The 18,218-nt window shown below is 44.3% G+C and overlaps 1 protein-coding gene across 2 annotated transcripts in view; it reads right to left on the bottom strand.

Annotated features, from left to right (window-relative positions):
• Positions 1–18,218, bottom strand: part of LOC138638064 (tenascin-X-like) — a 366,072-nt gene that overhangs the window by 117,529 nt on the left and 230,325 nt on the right. For both annotated transcript variants that reach the window (XM_069727035.1, XM_069727036.1), the window contains exon 28: positions 7,165–7,422. In XM_069727035.1, the coding sequence (XP_069583136.1) occupies positions 7,165–7,422 (258 nt within the window). The remainder of the gene's footprint in view (positions 1–7,164; positions 7,423–18,218) is intronic.

The raw sequence follows: 18,218 nt of genomic DNA, 5'->3' as shown, positions 1-18,218 counted from the left end.
GTCACGAACACACCGCCGCTGGGATCAGGCGAATGATTCACTGATCGCCGCCATCTTTGTACAGGAGGTGCGCATGCGCAGTTTTAATGTGACCGCCGCTATCTGTCTGCAAAAAGATGGCGGCGGTCTGATTTACTGCTCCTGCATGAATTCCACGCAGGCACAGTGAATCATTCGGCTGATGCTGGCGGCAGATGCGCGACGTGTCTACAGGCAGAAGAAGCCGGTCACATTAAAGGGGTTTTCCCAAAAACGAAAGTTCATTTTAAAAATTGTCTGTGTCTGACCGTGGACGGAGCATACCACATCTCCTGGGCAGGGGAGGAAGCAAAAGACAATACTGATATTACAGCAGGGAATTACAGAGGATTTCTTTTGTCAGGTAAAATATTTCACTGACTGTTTTTAAACAATGTTTTAGCTCACAAAAAATGTATCCTCTGTGATCTCCTGCTGTAATGTCAGAATTGGATGGGGGCGAGAGAAAGCGCACAGGGGTGAGAGAGACAGAGCACAGGGGGAGACAGCTCAAACGGGACAGCACATGAGGGGAGAACACAGAACAGGAAGGAGAGAGACAGCAGACGAGGGGGATAACACATGGGGTAGACAGGTCAAAGAAGAGAGCACAGGTGGGAGAATTCAGCACATGGGGAAAGACAGAGTGGATATGTTGGTGAGCACATGGGGGAGAGATTCTCAATGCTGCAAAGCCTGCCCCCATCTAATAATTAATAAATGTTGATGTACAGATAAAAAAATATTCACTTACAGTATAGGCTCGTACAGAATTGTGAGTAAACAGAGGGCATTTTCTCTTTGGGAACCTCATGTCCTAGCTACAGGGGACATCAATAAAAAGGGCTTCTGTACAAGAACAGAATATGGGCCCTTTACAGTCCAATAATGTGTCTGTGGCAGAAGGTGCTTGCTACTTTTGAAGTGGAAGTGGGCCCCCTTATCTCTTTGTCTCTATGTAGCTGCACTGGTTACACTAATGGTATGTCTGCTCCTGGCAGATTATAAAGCAAGCCTCTATATCTGGTAAACTTATCTCATCCTACATTTTTAAAGTAACCCTTTGACTTTAGTGTCCACAATCTACTTCATAACTTACCTATGCTGCCACTATAAACAAATAGAACACTTTTAACATGTTCCCAGAAACCTTTTACGAGCAGAAATGTACAAAACGAAAAGTCTTTTTACCCCCTTAACGACCGCCAATACGCCTTTTAACGGCGGTAGTTAAGGGTACTTAAACCACAGCGCCGTTAATTTGCTCCCCTCCCCCCAGTGTATAGCTCCCCCCCAGAGTTGGATTTTCTCCGGGGTCTCGGCTGCTGGGGGTAGCCAAGACCCCAGAGAACATGATTTGGGTCGGTTTTTACCGATCTCCGGGTTGCAATCGCCGGTAATTAACAGTTTACCGGCGACCACAAAAAAAGTCTGATTTGCTGTTTAATTTCTCTCTCCTCCAATGTGATCGCACATCAGAGGAGAGAGAAATAGGGCCCCGATCCCACCGATACCTCAAAGTCCGTGGGTCCTCCTGCTTCCTCCCCCCATGGGCGCCGCCATCTTTTCCTGTAGTGCGCCCACCGATATCTGTCGGCCGGTACTCGGTAGATCTCGGGGTCTCTGCCGGGGGTAGCTGAGACCCCAAAGAAAATAATTCAAGTTGGTTTTTACCGACCTGGTTTTGCGATCGCCACTACTAGCGGCGACCGCAAAAAAAAGTCCAATGTGCCATGTAATTTCTCTCTCCTCTGATGTGATCACACATCAGAGGAGAGAAAAATAGGGTTCCTGATCCCCCCGTACCTCACGCTCCTCCTCTGCCTCCTCCTTCCTCCGGTGGGTGCTGCCTTCTTCATCCGGGAAAAAAATGCCAGGCGCATGGACAGTGTGCCTGCCGAGATCTGCCAGCCGGCACCCAGCAACGATAGGAAGATTTTTCTAATTGGCTCATTTTGGTCACTGTGATAAATTCTACCACAGTGATCAAAATAAAAAAAATTGTAAATACCCCCCCCCCTTTATCACCTCCTTAGCTAGGGAAAAATAATAAAACAAAGAAAATCTTTTTATTTCCATTTTCCCACTAGGGTTAGGGTTAGGGTTGGGGCTAAAATTAGGGATAGGGTTAGTGTTGGGGCTAAAATTAGGGTTAGGGTTGGGGCTAAAATTAGGGTTAGGGTTAGGGCTAGAGTTGGGGCTAAAATTAGGGTTAGTGTTGGGGCTAAAATTAGGGTTAGGGTAAGGCTGTTTTTACACCTACTGTGGTTTTACGTCCCTTTTTTGTGGTCCCAATAGATTTCTATGAGGCCGCAAAAACGGGCCACAATAATTCCACGGAGCGCAGTTCGCCGTATGGCTGTGAGGGCTGTATTTAAGGGTGTGAAAAAATATTGAGCCTGAACGGAAGGTTGTTTTTGCAGTGCACCGTGACTTCCAGTTTTGCAGACCACCGTTTGTTTTTTCCAATACTTTTGCCATAGTAAATGTTGATCCGCAAGTTTTTTGCGGTCCGTTATTGCGGTAGACTGTGAAAATTGCAGCAATACAGCCCGCAATTACGGGGCTGAAAAAACCCGGTAAGTGTAAAAGAAGCCTTAGGTTTGGGATTAGGGTTAGGTTTGGGATTATGGTTATGGTTAGGGATGGGATTAGGGTTATGTTTGGGATTAGGGTTAGGTTTGGGATTAGGGTTAGGATTAGGGTTATGGGTGTGTTGGGATTATGGTTAGGTTTGTGGTTAGGGTTATGGTTAGGGTTGGGATAAGGGTTAGGGTAAGGGGTATGTTGGGGTTAGGGTTGTGTTTAGGGTTAGGGTTGGGATTAGGGTTAGGGGTATGTTGGGGTTAGGATTGTGATTAAAGTTATGGTTAGGGTTGGGATTAGGGTTAGGGGTGTGTTGGGGTTAGGGTTCGAGTTATAATTGGGGGTTTCCACTGTGTAGGCACATCAGGGGGTTTCCAAGCGTGACAAGGCACCACCATTGATTCCAGCCAATTTTGCATTGAAAAAGTCAAATGGTTCTCCCTCCCTTCTGACCTCTGCCTTGCACCCAAAACAGTGGTTTACTCCCACATATGGGGCTTCAGCGTACTCAGGACAAATTGGACAACAACTTTTGGGGTCCAGTTTCTCCTGCTACCATTGGGAAAATAAAAAAAATTGTGGGCTAAAAAATAATTTTTGTGGAAAAAAAATATTTTTTTATTTTCACGGCTTTGCGTTATAAACTTCTGTGAAGCACTTGTGCGTTCAAAGTGCTCACCACACATTTAGATAAACTTCTTGGGGGGGTCTAGTTTCCAAAATGGGGTCACTTGTGGGAAGTTTCTACTGCTTAGGCACATCAAGGACTCTGCAAATACAACATGACTCCTGCAGACCTTTCCATCAAAGTCTGCATTCCAAAACATCACTACTTCCCTTTCAAGCTCTGCCATGCGCCCAAACAGTGGTCCCCCCCACATATAGGGTATCAACGTACTCAGGACAAATTGCACAACAACTTTCATGGTCCAATTTCTCTTATTACCCTTGTGAAAGTAAAAATGTGGGGGTGAAAAGATAATTTTTGTGGGGAAAATATGATTTTTTATTTTCACGGCTCTACATTATAAGATTATGTGAAGCGCTTGGGGGTTCATAGTGCTCACCACACATCTAGAGAAGTTCCTGAGGGGTCTAGTTTCCAAAATGGGGTCACTTGTGGCTTTTTTTTACTGTTCAGGTACATCAGGGGTTCTGCAACCACAACACAACGCCTGCAGACCATTCCATCAATGTCTGTATTTAAAACGTCACTACTTCTTCCCTTCCAAGCCCCTCTGTGTGCCAAACAGTGGTCCCCCCTACATATGGGGTATCGGCGTAAAAACTGGACAACAATTTTTGGGGTCCAATTTCTCCTGTTACCCTTGTGAAAGTAAAAAATTGCGGGCTAAAAAATAATTTTTGAGGAAAAAAAAAAGATTTTTTATTTTCACGGCTCTACGTTATAAACTTCTGTGAAGCACTTGGGGGTTCAAAGTGCACACCATACATCTAGATAAGTTCCTGAAGGGGTCTAGTTTCCAAAATGGTGTCACTTGTGGGGGGTTGCACTGTTTAGGCACATCAGGGGCTTTCCAAATGCAACATGGCATCCGATCTCAAATCCAGCCAGTTCTGTGTTGAAAGTGTCAAATGGCAGTCCTCTTCCAAGCTCTGCCGTGCACCCAAACAGTGGTTTACCCCCACATATGGGGTATTTGTGTACTCAGAATAAATTGCACAACATCTTTCGTGGTCTAATTTCTCCTGCTACCATTGTGAATATGAAAATTTAGGGGCGAAAATATAATTTTTTGGGAAAAAATATGATTCTTTATTTTCTCGGCTCTACGTTATAAACTTCTGTGAAGCATTTGGGGGTTCAAAGTGCTCACTACACATCTATATAAGTTCCTTAAGGGGTCTAGTTTCCAAAATAGTGTCACTTGTGGGGGTTTCCACTGGTTAGGCACATCAGGGGCTCTCTAAACACAACATGGCGTCCGATCTCAATTCCAGCCAATTCTGCGTTGAAAAAGTCAATCTGCACTCCTGTTCCAAGCTCTGCCATGCACAGTGGTTTACCCCAACATATAGGGTATCGGCGTATTTAGGAGAAATTGCACAACAAATTTTGTGGTTTATTTTCTCTTTTTACACTTGTGAAAATAAAAAAAAAATTGGTTCTGAAGTAAAATGTTTGTAAAAAAAGGTTAAATGTTAATTTTTTCCTTCCACATTGCTTCACTTCCTGTGAAGCACGTAAAGGGTTAATAAAATTCTTGAATGTGGTTTTGAGCACCTTGGGGGGTGTGGCTTTTAGAATGGTGTCTCTTTTTGGTATTTTCTGTCATTAACACCCCTCAAAGTGACTTTAAATGTGAGATGGTCCCTAAAAAAATGGTTTTGTAAATTTTGTAGTAAAAATGAGAAATTGCTGGTCAACTTTTAACCCTTATAACTTCCTAACAAAAAAAATTTGGTTCCAAAATTGTGCTGATGTAAAGTTGACATGTGGGACTTGTTATTTATTAGCTATTTTGTGTGACATATCTCTCTGATTTAAGGGCATAAAAACTCAAAGTTTGAAAATTGCAAAATTATAAAATTTTTTGCCATATTTCCATTTTTTCATAAATAAACGCAATTAATATTGAAGAAATTTTACCACTAACATGAAGTACAATATGTCACAAAAAAAAATCGCAGAATCAGCGGGATCCGTTAAAGCGTTTCAGAGTTATAACCTCTTAAATTGACAGTGGTCAGAATTGGAAAAATTGGCTTCGTCATTAAGTACCAAATTGGCTCTGTCACTAAGGGGTTAAACATGCTCTGACTGTTATTTATCAGTTTTTGAGAAGTTATTTAAAATTTGCCAAACAATATGGCTGCACATTATTCTGTAACTTTTGCAAAATTTGCTGATGCAACAAAACAGAAAACTCTTAAGATTTTTATAAGTAAAATTTACAAAATAGCCATGTTGCAGATTTTGATGCGTTTCTGCAGCATTTTGGGATGCGTGGAATTGCATCAAATCCGCAGTGTAGTGCACAAGCAATGTTAGTCAATAAGAAATTGACAATTGGTGTGCACATGCTGCGCTTGGTGCGAGAAAAGCTGCAGATAGGGAGGAGGAAGAATGTGTGGGTGGAGTGTGGGTGAAGACTATGTGTGCGGGCAGAGATTGTGTGTGCAGAGAAGATGTGTGTGTCTGTGTGCAGGTGTTTGAGTGTGTCTGTGTGTGTCTATGTGTGTCTGCAGGGTCTGCGGGGCTGTGTGTATATGCGGGGCTGTGGCTGCGTGTCTGTGTGAGTAGGCAGGCATCGTCCGTTGGGACTGGTAGTCCCATCCTGCTATGCCTGCTACAGTGGCAGCTAGCCAATGATGGGACAGTAGTAGCCTCATCATTCGGTTACTGTGTGGAATAGGAAAAAAACACATACACACATACAGTATACACATACAGTACATAAATAACATACTGAACATATACATACAGTACATACTCAACATACACCTAGTCCCCAAAGCCTTCGATCACCTGTAAAAAAATAAAAATAATAAACCAGCAGTATACTCCCTGGTCTGATGTAATCCATTTAATAACGAGTGTCCCAGGACGATATCAAGTGGAAAGCTGTCACATCGGCAGATGTGACTGCTCGCCAGGGGTTCAGATGATACAATGACAGGATATAATCCTCTGCACTGTATCCCTCCGTCGCCATTAGTTCAGCAGAGTTCATACTGTCACTTGAGTCAGCGCTGCATTGGAAAATTCTCACACAGCAGTGACGTAAAGTAAGAACATGAACTCATTGAACCCTCAGTGATAACACTGCAGGTGCCATTGTCTCCTGTTAGTGTGTCACTGGAGCCCCTGTAGAGTGGTCACATCTTCTGATGTGGCAGCTCTATAGGGGAGATAGTTGTGGGACACTCGTTATTAAAATGGACTGCTTCAGACGAGGGAGTATGTGTCTTGGTTTATTATTTTATTTTTCTTTTGCAGGAGATTGAGGGTGTTGCATGGACTGGCAGTACAATACAAATGGCAAAACTGTGTTGTGTTTTATTTAAATACTTTATTTTGGCTGTGTATTTAACCCTTTCATCACTATCGGATTAGTAATGGATAGGTATCTTATTGAAGCCTCTCCATTACTAAGCCGGCTTGATGTCACCTTACAATTCAAAGGTGGCATCAACCCCCAACTGTTATCCCATATGCCACCACTACAGGGCAGTGGGAAGAGAGAGGCAAAGTCCCGGAATTGGCGCATTTTACAGATTCTCCATTTCTTGGGTGGCTGTGAGCTTGTGTTTGTAGCCTAAGCTATGAATATCAGCCTGCAGCTGTCTGCATAGCCTTTTCTGTATATTAGATATAGGGGGACCCCACATTGTTTTTTTGGGGGCCCCCTATTTTAATAGCCAGTAAAGGCTAAATATACAGCTGCAGGCTGAGATTCATAGCTTGGGAAGATCCATGGGTATTAACCCCTTCCCAGGCTATAAACATTGACCCCCAGAGTTATTTTACAGGGAAACATTTATTTAATTATTTAAAAAAATATTAAAGTTGAAACTCTAAATGTAAGAAATACCCACTTGTATTTACAGATATTTCTAAACTGCTTCCTGTCACATTGTACTCCCCAACAACAGCAGTGACCAGCAATGTGTAATAATTCCCCGGTGTCAGGCCACCAATTGTATTTGAAGTTGTAGCCACGGTTTTATTGAAAGTTGGTTCTCCTAGAATCTGGATTTCATAAGAACTTGCATTTCCATCTGGTTTCTCCCAGATCACAGATATAGAAGTGATGGTGATGATCCCAGTCATCAGGTTCTTCACTACGTTGGGTTCTATTGTGAAACAGAAAATATATAAATACTAACAAACAAAAGATTTTACATAGTTCTTTGCATGATATGACAATATTGTGTTTTTCTGGGTTTATTATTTCATAGTTTAGTTATCCAAGGAAAAATTGCTGAAAAGTGTAGACTAAGATTTCAGTGATTTCTAAGTTATCTAGCTGGTTTTTTTTTATCTGGGATTAAGTAATTTTACAAGTGATATTAAACCATAGTTTGAATCTGAAATCTTATCAGATGATAAATAGAAGTCAACATATAACAGTAGAGGAGTCAGAATGTTACTGTTCAAATGCCTTCTATACCATAGAGTGAGTCAATGCTTACTAAGATATAGTAAAAGCAGAAAAAGTTATGCTACTAAGATTTTGCTTAACCCCTTAAAGACCAGGGGTATTTCCGTTTTTCCTCCCCTTCATCCTACAGCCATAACTTTTTTGTTTTTCCGTTAATATGGCCATGTGAGAGCTTGTTTTTTGTGGGACGAGTTGTAATTTTGAATGGCATTATTAGTTTTATCATATCATGTACTAGAAAATGGGGAAAAATTCCAAATGTGGTGAAATTGCAAAAAAGTGCAATTCCATAATTATTTACTTATTTATTTTTAGCATATTCACTAAATGCTAAAACTAACCTGCAATTACGATTCTTCGGCTCATTACAATTTCACAGACACCAAACATGTATAGGTTCTTTTTTATTTAGGTGGAGAAAAGAAGTTGAAAGTTTTGTAAAAAAAAAAAAAAAAAATAGTTACCACTTTCCGAGACCCTTAGCTCCATTTTTCAGGATCTGGGGCAGTGTAAGGGCTTATCATTTGCATGCCGATCTGACGTTTTTATTCATGTGGCGTGTATACAATCTTTTGATCGCCCGTTATTGCATTTTATTGCAATGTTGCAGTAACCAAGAAAACAAAATTCTGGCGTTTTGATTTTTTTTCTCGCTATGCCGTTTATCAATTGGATTAATTCTTTTTAGATATTGATAGATCGGGCGAATCTGAAATCGGTGATACCAAATATGTGTATATTTGATTTTTTTAAATTGTTTTATTTTGAATGTGGCGAATGGGAGGTTATTTGAACTTTTATATTTTTTTTTATTGTTTACATCTTTTTAAAAACTTTTTTTTAATTTTTACTTGCTTTAATAGTCTCCATGAGAGACTAGAATGTGTGATCATGCGATCGCTTCTGCTACATAGAGCATGGCTGCAGCCCTGCTCTGTGTAGCAGAACTGCTCATTTGCTATGAGCGCCAACCGCTGTATCCTGCAGGCGCAGATGGGCGTCGTTAATGACTCGCTTCCTGCGTGTGCATGTTAAATGCCGCTGTCAGGCCGGGATCACACATGCGAGAAATACGTCCAAGTCTCGCATGGTAATACCCGGCATTGCCGCCGACACTCAGGAGCGGAGCGTGAGGCCGCATGTATTGATATGCAGCCGCACTCTCCGATCCTGAGAGACGGCGGCAATGCCGGGTATTACCATGCGAGACTCGGACGTATTTCTCGCATGTGTGATCCCGACCTCAGAGTTTGACAGCGGCATTTAATATGTTAACAGCTGTGGGTGGATCGTTATTCAAACCCCAGCTGTTATGGGCACATGACAGCTGATCAGATCAGCTGTCATGTGCCTGAAAAGGTGTGGGCTCATCGCTGGAGCCCGCACCAAACAGGGGGAGGCGTCCAATGTCAGATATATCTGTCATTGGACATTAACGGGTTAACTGTGGAGTAAATGCATGTGCACATAATTCAATATCAGTACATTAAAGTTAAGCAACTATCAAACATTGGTAATATGGTTTCCATTTTCTATACGATTTAACTATTTTTAAAACAGAGACAACAGGAAGTAATGCCATATTGGCTGTCACCTTTAACTTAGTTTATTGCCTGCTTATGTTCAACTGCAATTAATTAATGATGTTGTCCAATGTAGTAAAGCCAAGTAGTACTGGGCTAAATTTTAGAACTACAGGTTTTAGCTAGATTCACCTGGCTAGCTTTGACTAAGATGCAGGGCCTGTGTTCACTAGAGGTGTGTCAGTCTGCTGGATGTTGAGTATAGTCGAGTGTGCTAAATCTGGTGAGAGACAGAAGAGTGTTTTTGTGCAAGATCAAAATATGGACTCTTTACAGTCCAAGAATGCATGTCTGGCAGAAGGTGTTTGCTGCTTTTTAGATGAAAGTGGGTCCCCCTTATTTCTTGGGCCTTTGCGCAGCTGCACAGGTTACACTAATGGTATGTCCACCCATGGCAGATTATTAATATTAATACTTATTTATATAGCACCATTAATTCCATGGTGCTGTACATGAGAAGGGGTTACTTTCAAAGTTATAGATATTGTTTGCAGTAAACAAATTTATGATGACAGACTGATACAGAGAGGAGAGGACCCTGTCCTTGTAGACTTACATTCTATGGGATAATGGGGAAGAGACAGAAGGTCGGGGTGCAGCAGATGCGGTGGTGATGAGGCGGCAGCTCGAGTGGTGGTGAAGCGGCAGAATGGTTATTGCAGGCTGTAAGCTTTCCTGAAGAGATGGGACCGAGGGTGGTGGATAATCAGATGTGTTGAGGCGTGGAATTTCAGAGGATGGGGGATATTCGGGAGAAATCTTGGAGGCAGTTGTGTGAGAAAAAAATAAGTGTGGAGGAGAGTAGGAGGTCTTGTGAGGATCGAAGATTACGCGAGGGAAGATGTTGGGAGATTAGTTCAGAGATATAGGGAGGGGACAGGTTGTGAATGGCTTTGTAGATCAGTGTTAGTAGTTTGAACTGTATTCGTTGGAAAATTGGGAGCCAGTAGAGGGATTTGCAGAGGGGAAAAACAGGGGAGTAGCAAGGAGAGAGGTGGATTAGCAGCAGAGTTGAGGACAGACTGGAATGGTCAAAGAGAGTTAGCGGAGAGGCCACAGAGGAGGGTGTTTCAGTAATCGAGACGGGAGATGACGAGGGCATGCATAAGAGTTTTAGTAGATTGAGGTCTGAGGAAGGGACGGATTCTGGAAATATTTTTGAGTTAGAGGCAACAGGAGGTGGCAAAGTTTGGATATGTGGTTTGAAAAGCAGGGCAGAATCGAGAGTTACGCTGAGGCAGCAGATTTCAGGTGAGGGAGAGAGCATGACGCCGTTTAAACATAATAGATAGGTTGGGTAGGGGAGATACGTGAGATGGAGGAAAAATGATGAGTTCGGTTTTGTCTACTTTGAGTTTTAGGAAGCGAGATGTGAAGAAGGAGGATATGGCTGATAGACACTCTTGGGTTCTCGACAGCAGAGAGGTGACATCTGGGCCAGAGAGATAGATCTGAGTTTTGTTCGCATACAAGTGGTACTGGAAGCAATGGGACTTTATGAGTTATCCTAGGCCAAGGGTATAGATGGAAAAAAGTAGGGGCCCAGGACAGAGCCTTGAGGGACTCCAACAGAGAGAGGGCAGGATGAGGAGGTAGTGTGGGAGTGGGAAAAGCTAAATGTGCGGTCGCAAACGTATGAGGCAATCCAGGACAGGGCAAGGTCTTTGATGCCAAGGGAAGAAAGAATCTGTAGCAATAGACAGTGGTTGACTGTGTCAAAGGCAGAGGACAGGTCGACAAGGAGGAGAATGGAGAACTGTCCGTTAGCTTTGACTGTAAGTCATTAGTCATTTTTGTCAGGGCAGTTTGGGTGGAGTGGTGGGGGCGGAAGCCAGATTGGACGTTGTCAAGGAGAGAGTTAAATGAGAGGTGGGAGCAAAGCTGAGCATGGACATGTTGCTCAAGGAGTTTGGAAGCAAATGGGAGCAGTGATATAGGGCGATAGCTGGACATAGCAGTTGGGTCAAGGTTAGTTTTTTGACGATAGGTGTGATGGTGGCATGTTTGAAGGCAGAAGAGAAGGTACAAGAAGATAGTGATAGGTTGAAGAGATGGGTTAGGGCAGGAATGAGTATATAAGTGAGGTTGGGGAGCAGGTGGGAAGGGATGGGGTAGAGCGCTCTGTTGGTGAGGTGTGATTTGGAAAGGAGGTGAGTGATCTCCCCACTTCATTTCCCACTTCTCAACTTTGGTTGCTCCCTTGGTAGCCCTCACCAAGAAGGGAGCAAATCCCAAATTGTGGTATGAAGAAGTCTCCAAGGCTTTCTCTTCTATTAAGTCTCATTTTGCTAGCGCTCCCATCCTACATCGTCCCGATGTTGATAAGCTGTTTATAATGGAAGTGGATGACTCATCGGTTGGTGCTGGAGCAGTTCTCTTCCAAAAGGATACTCAAGGTCGGAAGCATCCTTGCTTCTTCTCTAAAACCTTCACACCAGCGGAGAGGAATTATTCCATCGGGGACAGGGAGTTGCTAGCAATGAAGTTGACCTCGGAATGGAGACATCTTTTGGAGGGGGCTCGCTTTCCCTTCCAAGTATTCACGGACCACAAAAATTTGGTGTATTTACAAACAGCCCAGTGGTAAAATTCTCGTCAGGCCAGATGATCCTTGTTCTTCTCTCGGTTCCACTTCACCCTCCATTATCTCGCTGGGGAGAAGAACATTCGTGCTGAAGCCCTCTCTCACTCCATTGTGTCTTCTTCTGAGGAGGAAGGGGAGCCTCGGCTTATTGTCCCTTCTGAGAGCCTGAGAACCGTAGCTCCGGTATCGCTAGAGTCAATGCCTCCGAGCAAGACTTTTGTACCCATTAATTTGTGACTGGAGGTTCTCTCTTGGGCTCATTCGTCCAGGGTGGGTGGACATTTTGGGACAAAGAGCACATCTGAGCTGCTGGCGAGGACGTACTGGTGGCCGCATATGGTCCGTGACATCGGAGATTATATTCGGGCGAGTGTCTCCTGCGCCAAAAATAAGTCTCCTCGACAATGGCCAGCTGGGTTACTTTATCCCTTGCCGGTGGCAGACAGGCCCTGGCAGATGGTTGGGATGGACTTTGTGGTGGGCTTGCTCAAGTCTCCTGGCTGTACCATCGTTTGGCTTATCACTGATCATTTTTCTAAAATGGTGCATTTGGTGCTGCTTCCACGGCTACCTTCTGCATGGGCTTTGACAGCGTTGTTTGTAAAACACAGCTTCCGTCTATACGGTATGTCGGACAAAATTGTCAGTGACCTGGGTCCCCAGTTTGCGTCTCGGTTCTGGAGAGAGCTTTGTTGTCTTCTCAGCATTGAGTTGAATCTCTCTTCTGAATATCATCCCGAGACGAATGGGTTGGTGGAGAGAGCCAACCAGACCTTGGTCACATATCTGCGACATTTTGTTTCAGTCAGGCAGGATGATTGGGCATCCTTGCTACCGTGGGCGGAGTTTGCGCTGAACAACACCATAGCCAACTCCACTGGACAGACTCCATTCCTCCTAAACTATGGTCAGCATCCGTGGGTACCTGTGTCTATGCCCGTGTCTTCCGCCGACTCCAGGGTGGCAGACTGGGCTATGGAGGCACGGGACATTTGGGACCGCACTCAGGATGCCATTCGGGCCCCCAAGGAGAGAATGAGGTTCTCCACTGATGAACATCGGCGCCCCGCTCCGACCTTTGCTCTTAGCCACTTAGTGTGGCTCTCCGCCCATAACATCAGGCTGCGAGTTGAGTCCACTAAGTTTGCTCCTCGTTACTTGGGACCTTTCAAGGTTCTCGAATAGGTTAACCCAGTCATCTACCATCTGGCCCTTCTGCCACGCTTGGGTATCACCGACACCTTTCATGTGTCCCTCCTTAAGCCCGTATACATGTCCCAGTTTTCTGAGTCATCTGCCAGGACATCGGGTTCGTCTACGGACGATTACGAGGTGAATGCTATTTTGGGGTGCAAGATGGTACGTGGCAAAATTTTTTACCTGGTGGACTGGAAGGGTTATGTGTTATGATATGGTGACCTAGGAGCAGCATGAGACGTACTCTGGAGAAGGTGGTACCTGTACTGACCGCAGACCCTGAACCTAACACCATAACTAGAAGTAGCTGTGGGATGTACTGTTATGATCTGGTTGCCTAGGAGCAGCATGAGACGTACTCTGGAGAAGGTGGTACCTGTACTGAACGCAGACCCTGAACTTAACAACACAACTAGATGTAGCCGTGGGATGTACCTAACGCTCCCTAGACACCTCGACACAGCCTGAGGACTAAATACCCCTAAAGATAGAAACGGAAAACTATCTTGCCTCAGAGAAAATCCCCAAAAGAAAGACAACCCCCCACAAATATTGACTGTGAGAGGAGAGGGAAATGACATACGCAGACTGAAATCAGAATTTAGCAGAGGAGGCCATTCTAGCTCAATAGAAAGTATAGGACAGGGTACTATGCGTTCAGTATTAAAACACTAGAAAATATCCACCACAGAAAATACAAAAACTCCACATCTGACTAAAGACATGAAGGGTATATCTGCATCTCCAGAGATTCCAGCAAGGCTGAAGGAATCCTTACACAGACAAAGCTGGAAAAGACAAAACAAGAAAATGCACTGAACTATTAAGCCCACAGCATGTGAACTGCAAAAACAAAGCCAGAACTTATCTTTGTAGACATGGACTGCAAAACAGGAGAGACCAGTCAGAGATGTGAATCCTCCAAAAACAATGGACAACTGGCACTGACTAAAGGATCAAGCAGGACTAAATAGCTGAGTCCAAATTGCAAAAAGTGAACACACCTGATAAATGCTGCGATCCACAGACAGCAGCACTACCACTCATAACCACCGGAGGGAGCCCAAGAGCAGAATTCACAACAGTACCCCCCCTTGAGGAGGGGTCACCGAACCCTCACCAGAGCCCCCAGGCCGGTCAGGACGAGCCAAATGAAAGGCACGAACCAAATTGTCAGCATGAACATCGGAGGCAACAACCCAAGAATTATCCTCCTGGCAACCCTTCCATTTGACCAGATACTGAAGCTTCCGCCTCGAAAAACGAGAATCCAAAATCTTCTCAACCACATACTCCAACTCCCCATCAATCAACACCGGAGCCGGAGGATCAACAGAGGGAACAACGGGGACCACATACTTCCTCAACAAAGATCTATGGAAAACATTATGGATGGAAAAAGAGGCTGGAAGGGCCAAACGAAAAGACACTGAATTGATAATCTCAGAAATCCTATAAGGACCAATAAACCGAGGCTTGAACTTAGGGGATGAGCCTCCTCCTGAGACAACACCAAATTGTCCACCACATGAGTCCAAATCTGCTGCAGCCTGTCAACCACAGAATCCACACCAGGACAATCAGAAGGCTCAACCTGCCCTGAAGAAAAACGAGGATGAAAACCAAAATTACAAAAAAAAAAGGCGAAACCAAGGTAGCAGAACTAGCCCGATTATTAAGGGCAAACTCAGCCAATGGTAAGAAAGCCACCCAATCATCCTGATCAGCAGACACAAAGCATCTCAAATAGGTTTCCAAAGTCTGATTAGTTTGCTCGGTTTGGCCATTTGTCTGAGGATGAAATGCGGAAGAAAAAGACAAATCAATGCCCAGCCTAGCACAAAAGGCCCACCAAAACCTAGAAACAAACTGGGAACCTTTATCAGACACAATATTCTCCGGAATGCCATGCAAACGAACCACATGCTGAAAAAACAATGGAACCAAATCAGAAGAGGAAGGCAATTTAGGCAAAGGTACCAAATGAACCATCTTAGAAAACCAGTGACAAACCACCCAGATAACAGACATCCTCTGGGAAACCGGAAGCTCTGAAATGAAATCCATAGAAATATGCGTCCAAGGTCTCTCAGGGACCGGCAAAGGCAGAAGCAACCCACTAGCGCGGGAACAGCAAGGCTTAGCCCGCGCACAAATCCCACAGGACTGCACAAAAGAACGCACATCCCGAGACAAAGAAGGTCACCAAAAGGACCTACCAACCAAATCTCTGGTACCAAAAATCCCAGGATGGCCAGCCAACACAGAACAATGAACCTCAGAAATCACTTTACTAGTCCACCTATCAGGAACAAACAGTTTCCCCACTGGACAGCGGTCAGGTTTATTAGCCTGAAATTCCTGAAGAACCCGTCGTAAATCAGGGGAGATGGCAGAAAGAATAACCCCTTCCTTCAAAATGCCAACCGGCTCAAGAACCCCAGGGGAATAAGGAAAAAAACTCCTAGAGAGGGCATCCGCCTTAACATTCTTAGTACCAGGAATGTATGAGACCACAAAATCAAAACGGGAGAAAAACAGGGACCATCGAGCCTATCTAGGATTCAGCCGTTTGGCAGACTCGAGGTAAATCAGATTCTTATGATCAGTCAGGACCACAATACGGTGCTTGGCCCCCTGAAGCCAATGTCGCCACTCCTCAAATGCCCACTTCATAGCCAACAACTCCCGATTGCCGACATCATAATTGCGTTCCGCAGGCGAAAACTTCCGAGAAAAGAAGGCACACGGTTTCATCAAGGAACCATCAGAATTCCTCTGAGACAAAACGGCCCCTGCCCCAATCTCAGACGCGTCAACCTCAACCTAAAATGGAAGAGAAACATCCGGCTGACGCAACACAGGGGCAGAAGTAAATTGGCGTTTAAGCTCCTGAAAGGCAGAAACAGCCGCGGAGGACCAATTCGTCACATCAGCGGCTTTCTTCGTCGAATCGGTCAGAGGCTTAACCACACTGGAGAAGTTAGCAATGAAACGACAATAAAAATTATCAAAGCCCAAGAATTTCTGAAGGCTCTTCACAGATGTGGGTTGAATCCAATCATGAATGGCCTGAACCTTAACCGGATCCATTTCTACAGATGAGGGAGAAAAAATGAAGCCAAAAAAAGAAACTTCTGCACTCCAAAGAGGCACTTCGACCCCTTCACAAATAAAGCATTATCACGGAGGATCTGAAATACCATCCTAACCTGCTTCACATGAGACTCCCAATCATCGGAAAAAATCAAAATATCATCCAAATATACAACCATGAATTTATCAAGATAACTCAGAGAGATATCATGCATGAAGGACTGGAACACAGATGGGGCATTAGAGAGTCCGAATGGCATCACAAGGTATTCAAAATGGCCTTCGGGCGTATTAAATGCAGTTTTCCATTCGTCACCCTGCTTAATACGAATAAGATTATATGCCCCTCGAAGGTCAATCTTAGTAAACCAGCTAACCCCCTTAATCCTAGCAAACAAATCAGTAAGCAAAGGCAAAGGGCATTGAAATTTGACCGTGATTTTATTCAAGAGGCGATAATCAATACAGGGTCTCAAGGAGCCATCCTTCTTGGCAACAAAAAAAAACCTGCTACCAATGGTGAAGAAGATTGCCGAATATGCCCCTTCTCCAAAGACTACTTAATATAGCTCCGCATAGCGGCATGTTCTGAAACAGACAGGTTGAAAAGTCGGCCCTTAGGGAACTTACAACCTGGAATCAAGTCAATAGCACAATCACAGTCCCTATGCGGTGGAAGGGAACTGGATTTGGGCTCATCGAATACATCCTGGAAATCTGACAAAAACTCAGGAATTTCAGAAGAGGGGGAAGAGGAAATTGACATCAAAGGAACGTGACCATGAACCCCCTGACAACCCCAACTAGTCACAGACATAGATCTCCAATCCAACACCGGATTATGTACCTGTAACCATGGAAAACCCAGCACAATATCATCGTGCAAATTATGCAACACCAGAAAACGACAATCTTCCTGATGGGCTGGCGCCATGCGCATGGTCAGCTGTGTCCAAAACTGAGGTTTATTTATAGCCAACGGTGTATCATCAATGCCACTTAAAGGAATAGGGTTCTGCAACGGTTGCAAGGGGAAACTACAACGTCTGGCAAATTCTAAGTCCATTAAGTTCAGAGCGGCGCCTGAATCCATAAATGCCATGACAGAAAATGATGATAATGAGCAGATCAAGGTCACAGATAACAGAAATTTAGGTTGTACAGTACTGATGGTAACAGAACTAGCGATTCTCTTAGTACGCTTAGGGCAATCAGAAATAACATGAGCAGAATCGCCGCAGTAAAAACTGTTATGACCTGGTGGTCAGGAAATAATGGACCTGGTGGTTAAGAGCACACGGAATGACCTGATAGTTACTGATGATAAAGGACGAGCTCTGGGACGTGGGAACTCTGCTGACCGCAATCCCTAATCCTATCACACACACTAGAAATAGCCGTGGATTGCTCCTAACGCTCCCTATGCAACTCGGCACAGCCTAAGGAACTAGCTAGCCCTGAAGATATAAAAATAAAGCCTACCTTGCCTCAGAGAAATTCCCCAAAGGAAAAGGCAGCCCCCCACATATAATGACTGTGAGTAAAGATGAAAATACAAACACAGAGATGAAATAGATTTAGCAAAGTGAGGCCCGACTTACTGAACAGACTGAGGATAGGAAAGGTTGCTTTGCGGTCAGCACAAAAACCTACAAAAAGACCACGCAGAGGGCGCAAAAAGACCCTCCGCACCGACTCACGGTGCGGAGGCGCTCCCTCTGCGTCCCAGAGCTTCCAGCAAGCAAGACAACAATAAAAATAGCAAGCTGGACAGAAAAATAGCAAACCAAAGAAAATACAAGCAGGAACTTAGCTTCTGCTGGGAAGACAGGTCACAAGAACGATCCAGGAGTGAACTAGACCAATACTGGAACATTGACAGGTGGCATGGAGAAAAGATCTAAGTGGAGTTAAATAGAGCAGCCAGCTAACGAATTAACCTCGTCACCTGTGGAAGGAAACTCAGAAACACCCACCAGAGGAAGTCCATGGACAGAACCAGCCGAAGTACCATTCATGACCACAGGA

Source organism: Ranitomeya imitator, chromosome 5, assembly GCF_032444005.1.
Source record: "Ranitomeya imitator isolate aRanImi1 chromosome 5, aRanImi1.pri, whole genome shotgun sequence".
NCBI classification, from domain to species: Eukaryota; Metazoa; Chordata; class Amphibia; order Anura; family Dendrobatidae; genus Ranitomeya; species Ranitomeya imitator.
Note: the sequence above shows the minus strand (reverse complement) of the source record. Positions and strands in the feature narration are given on the sequence as shown.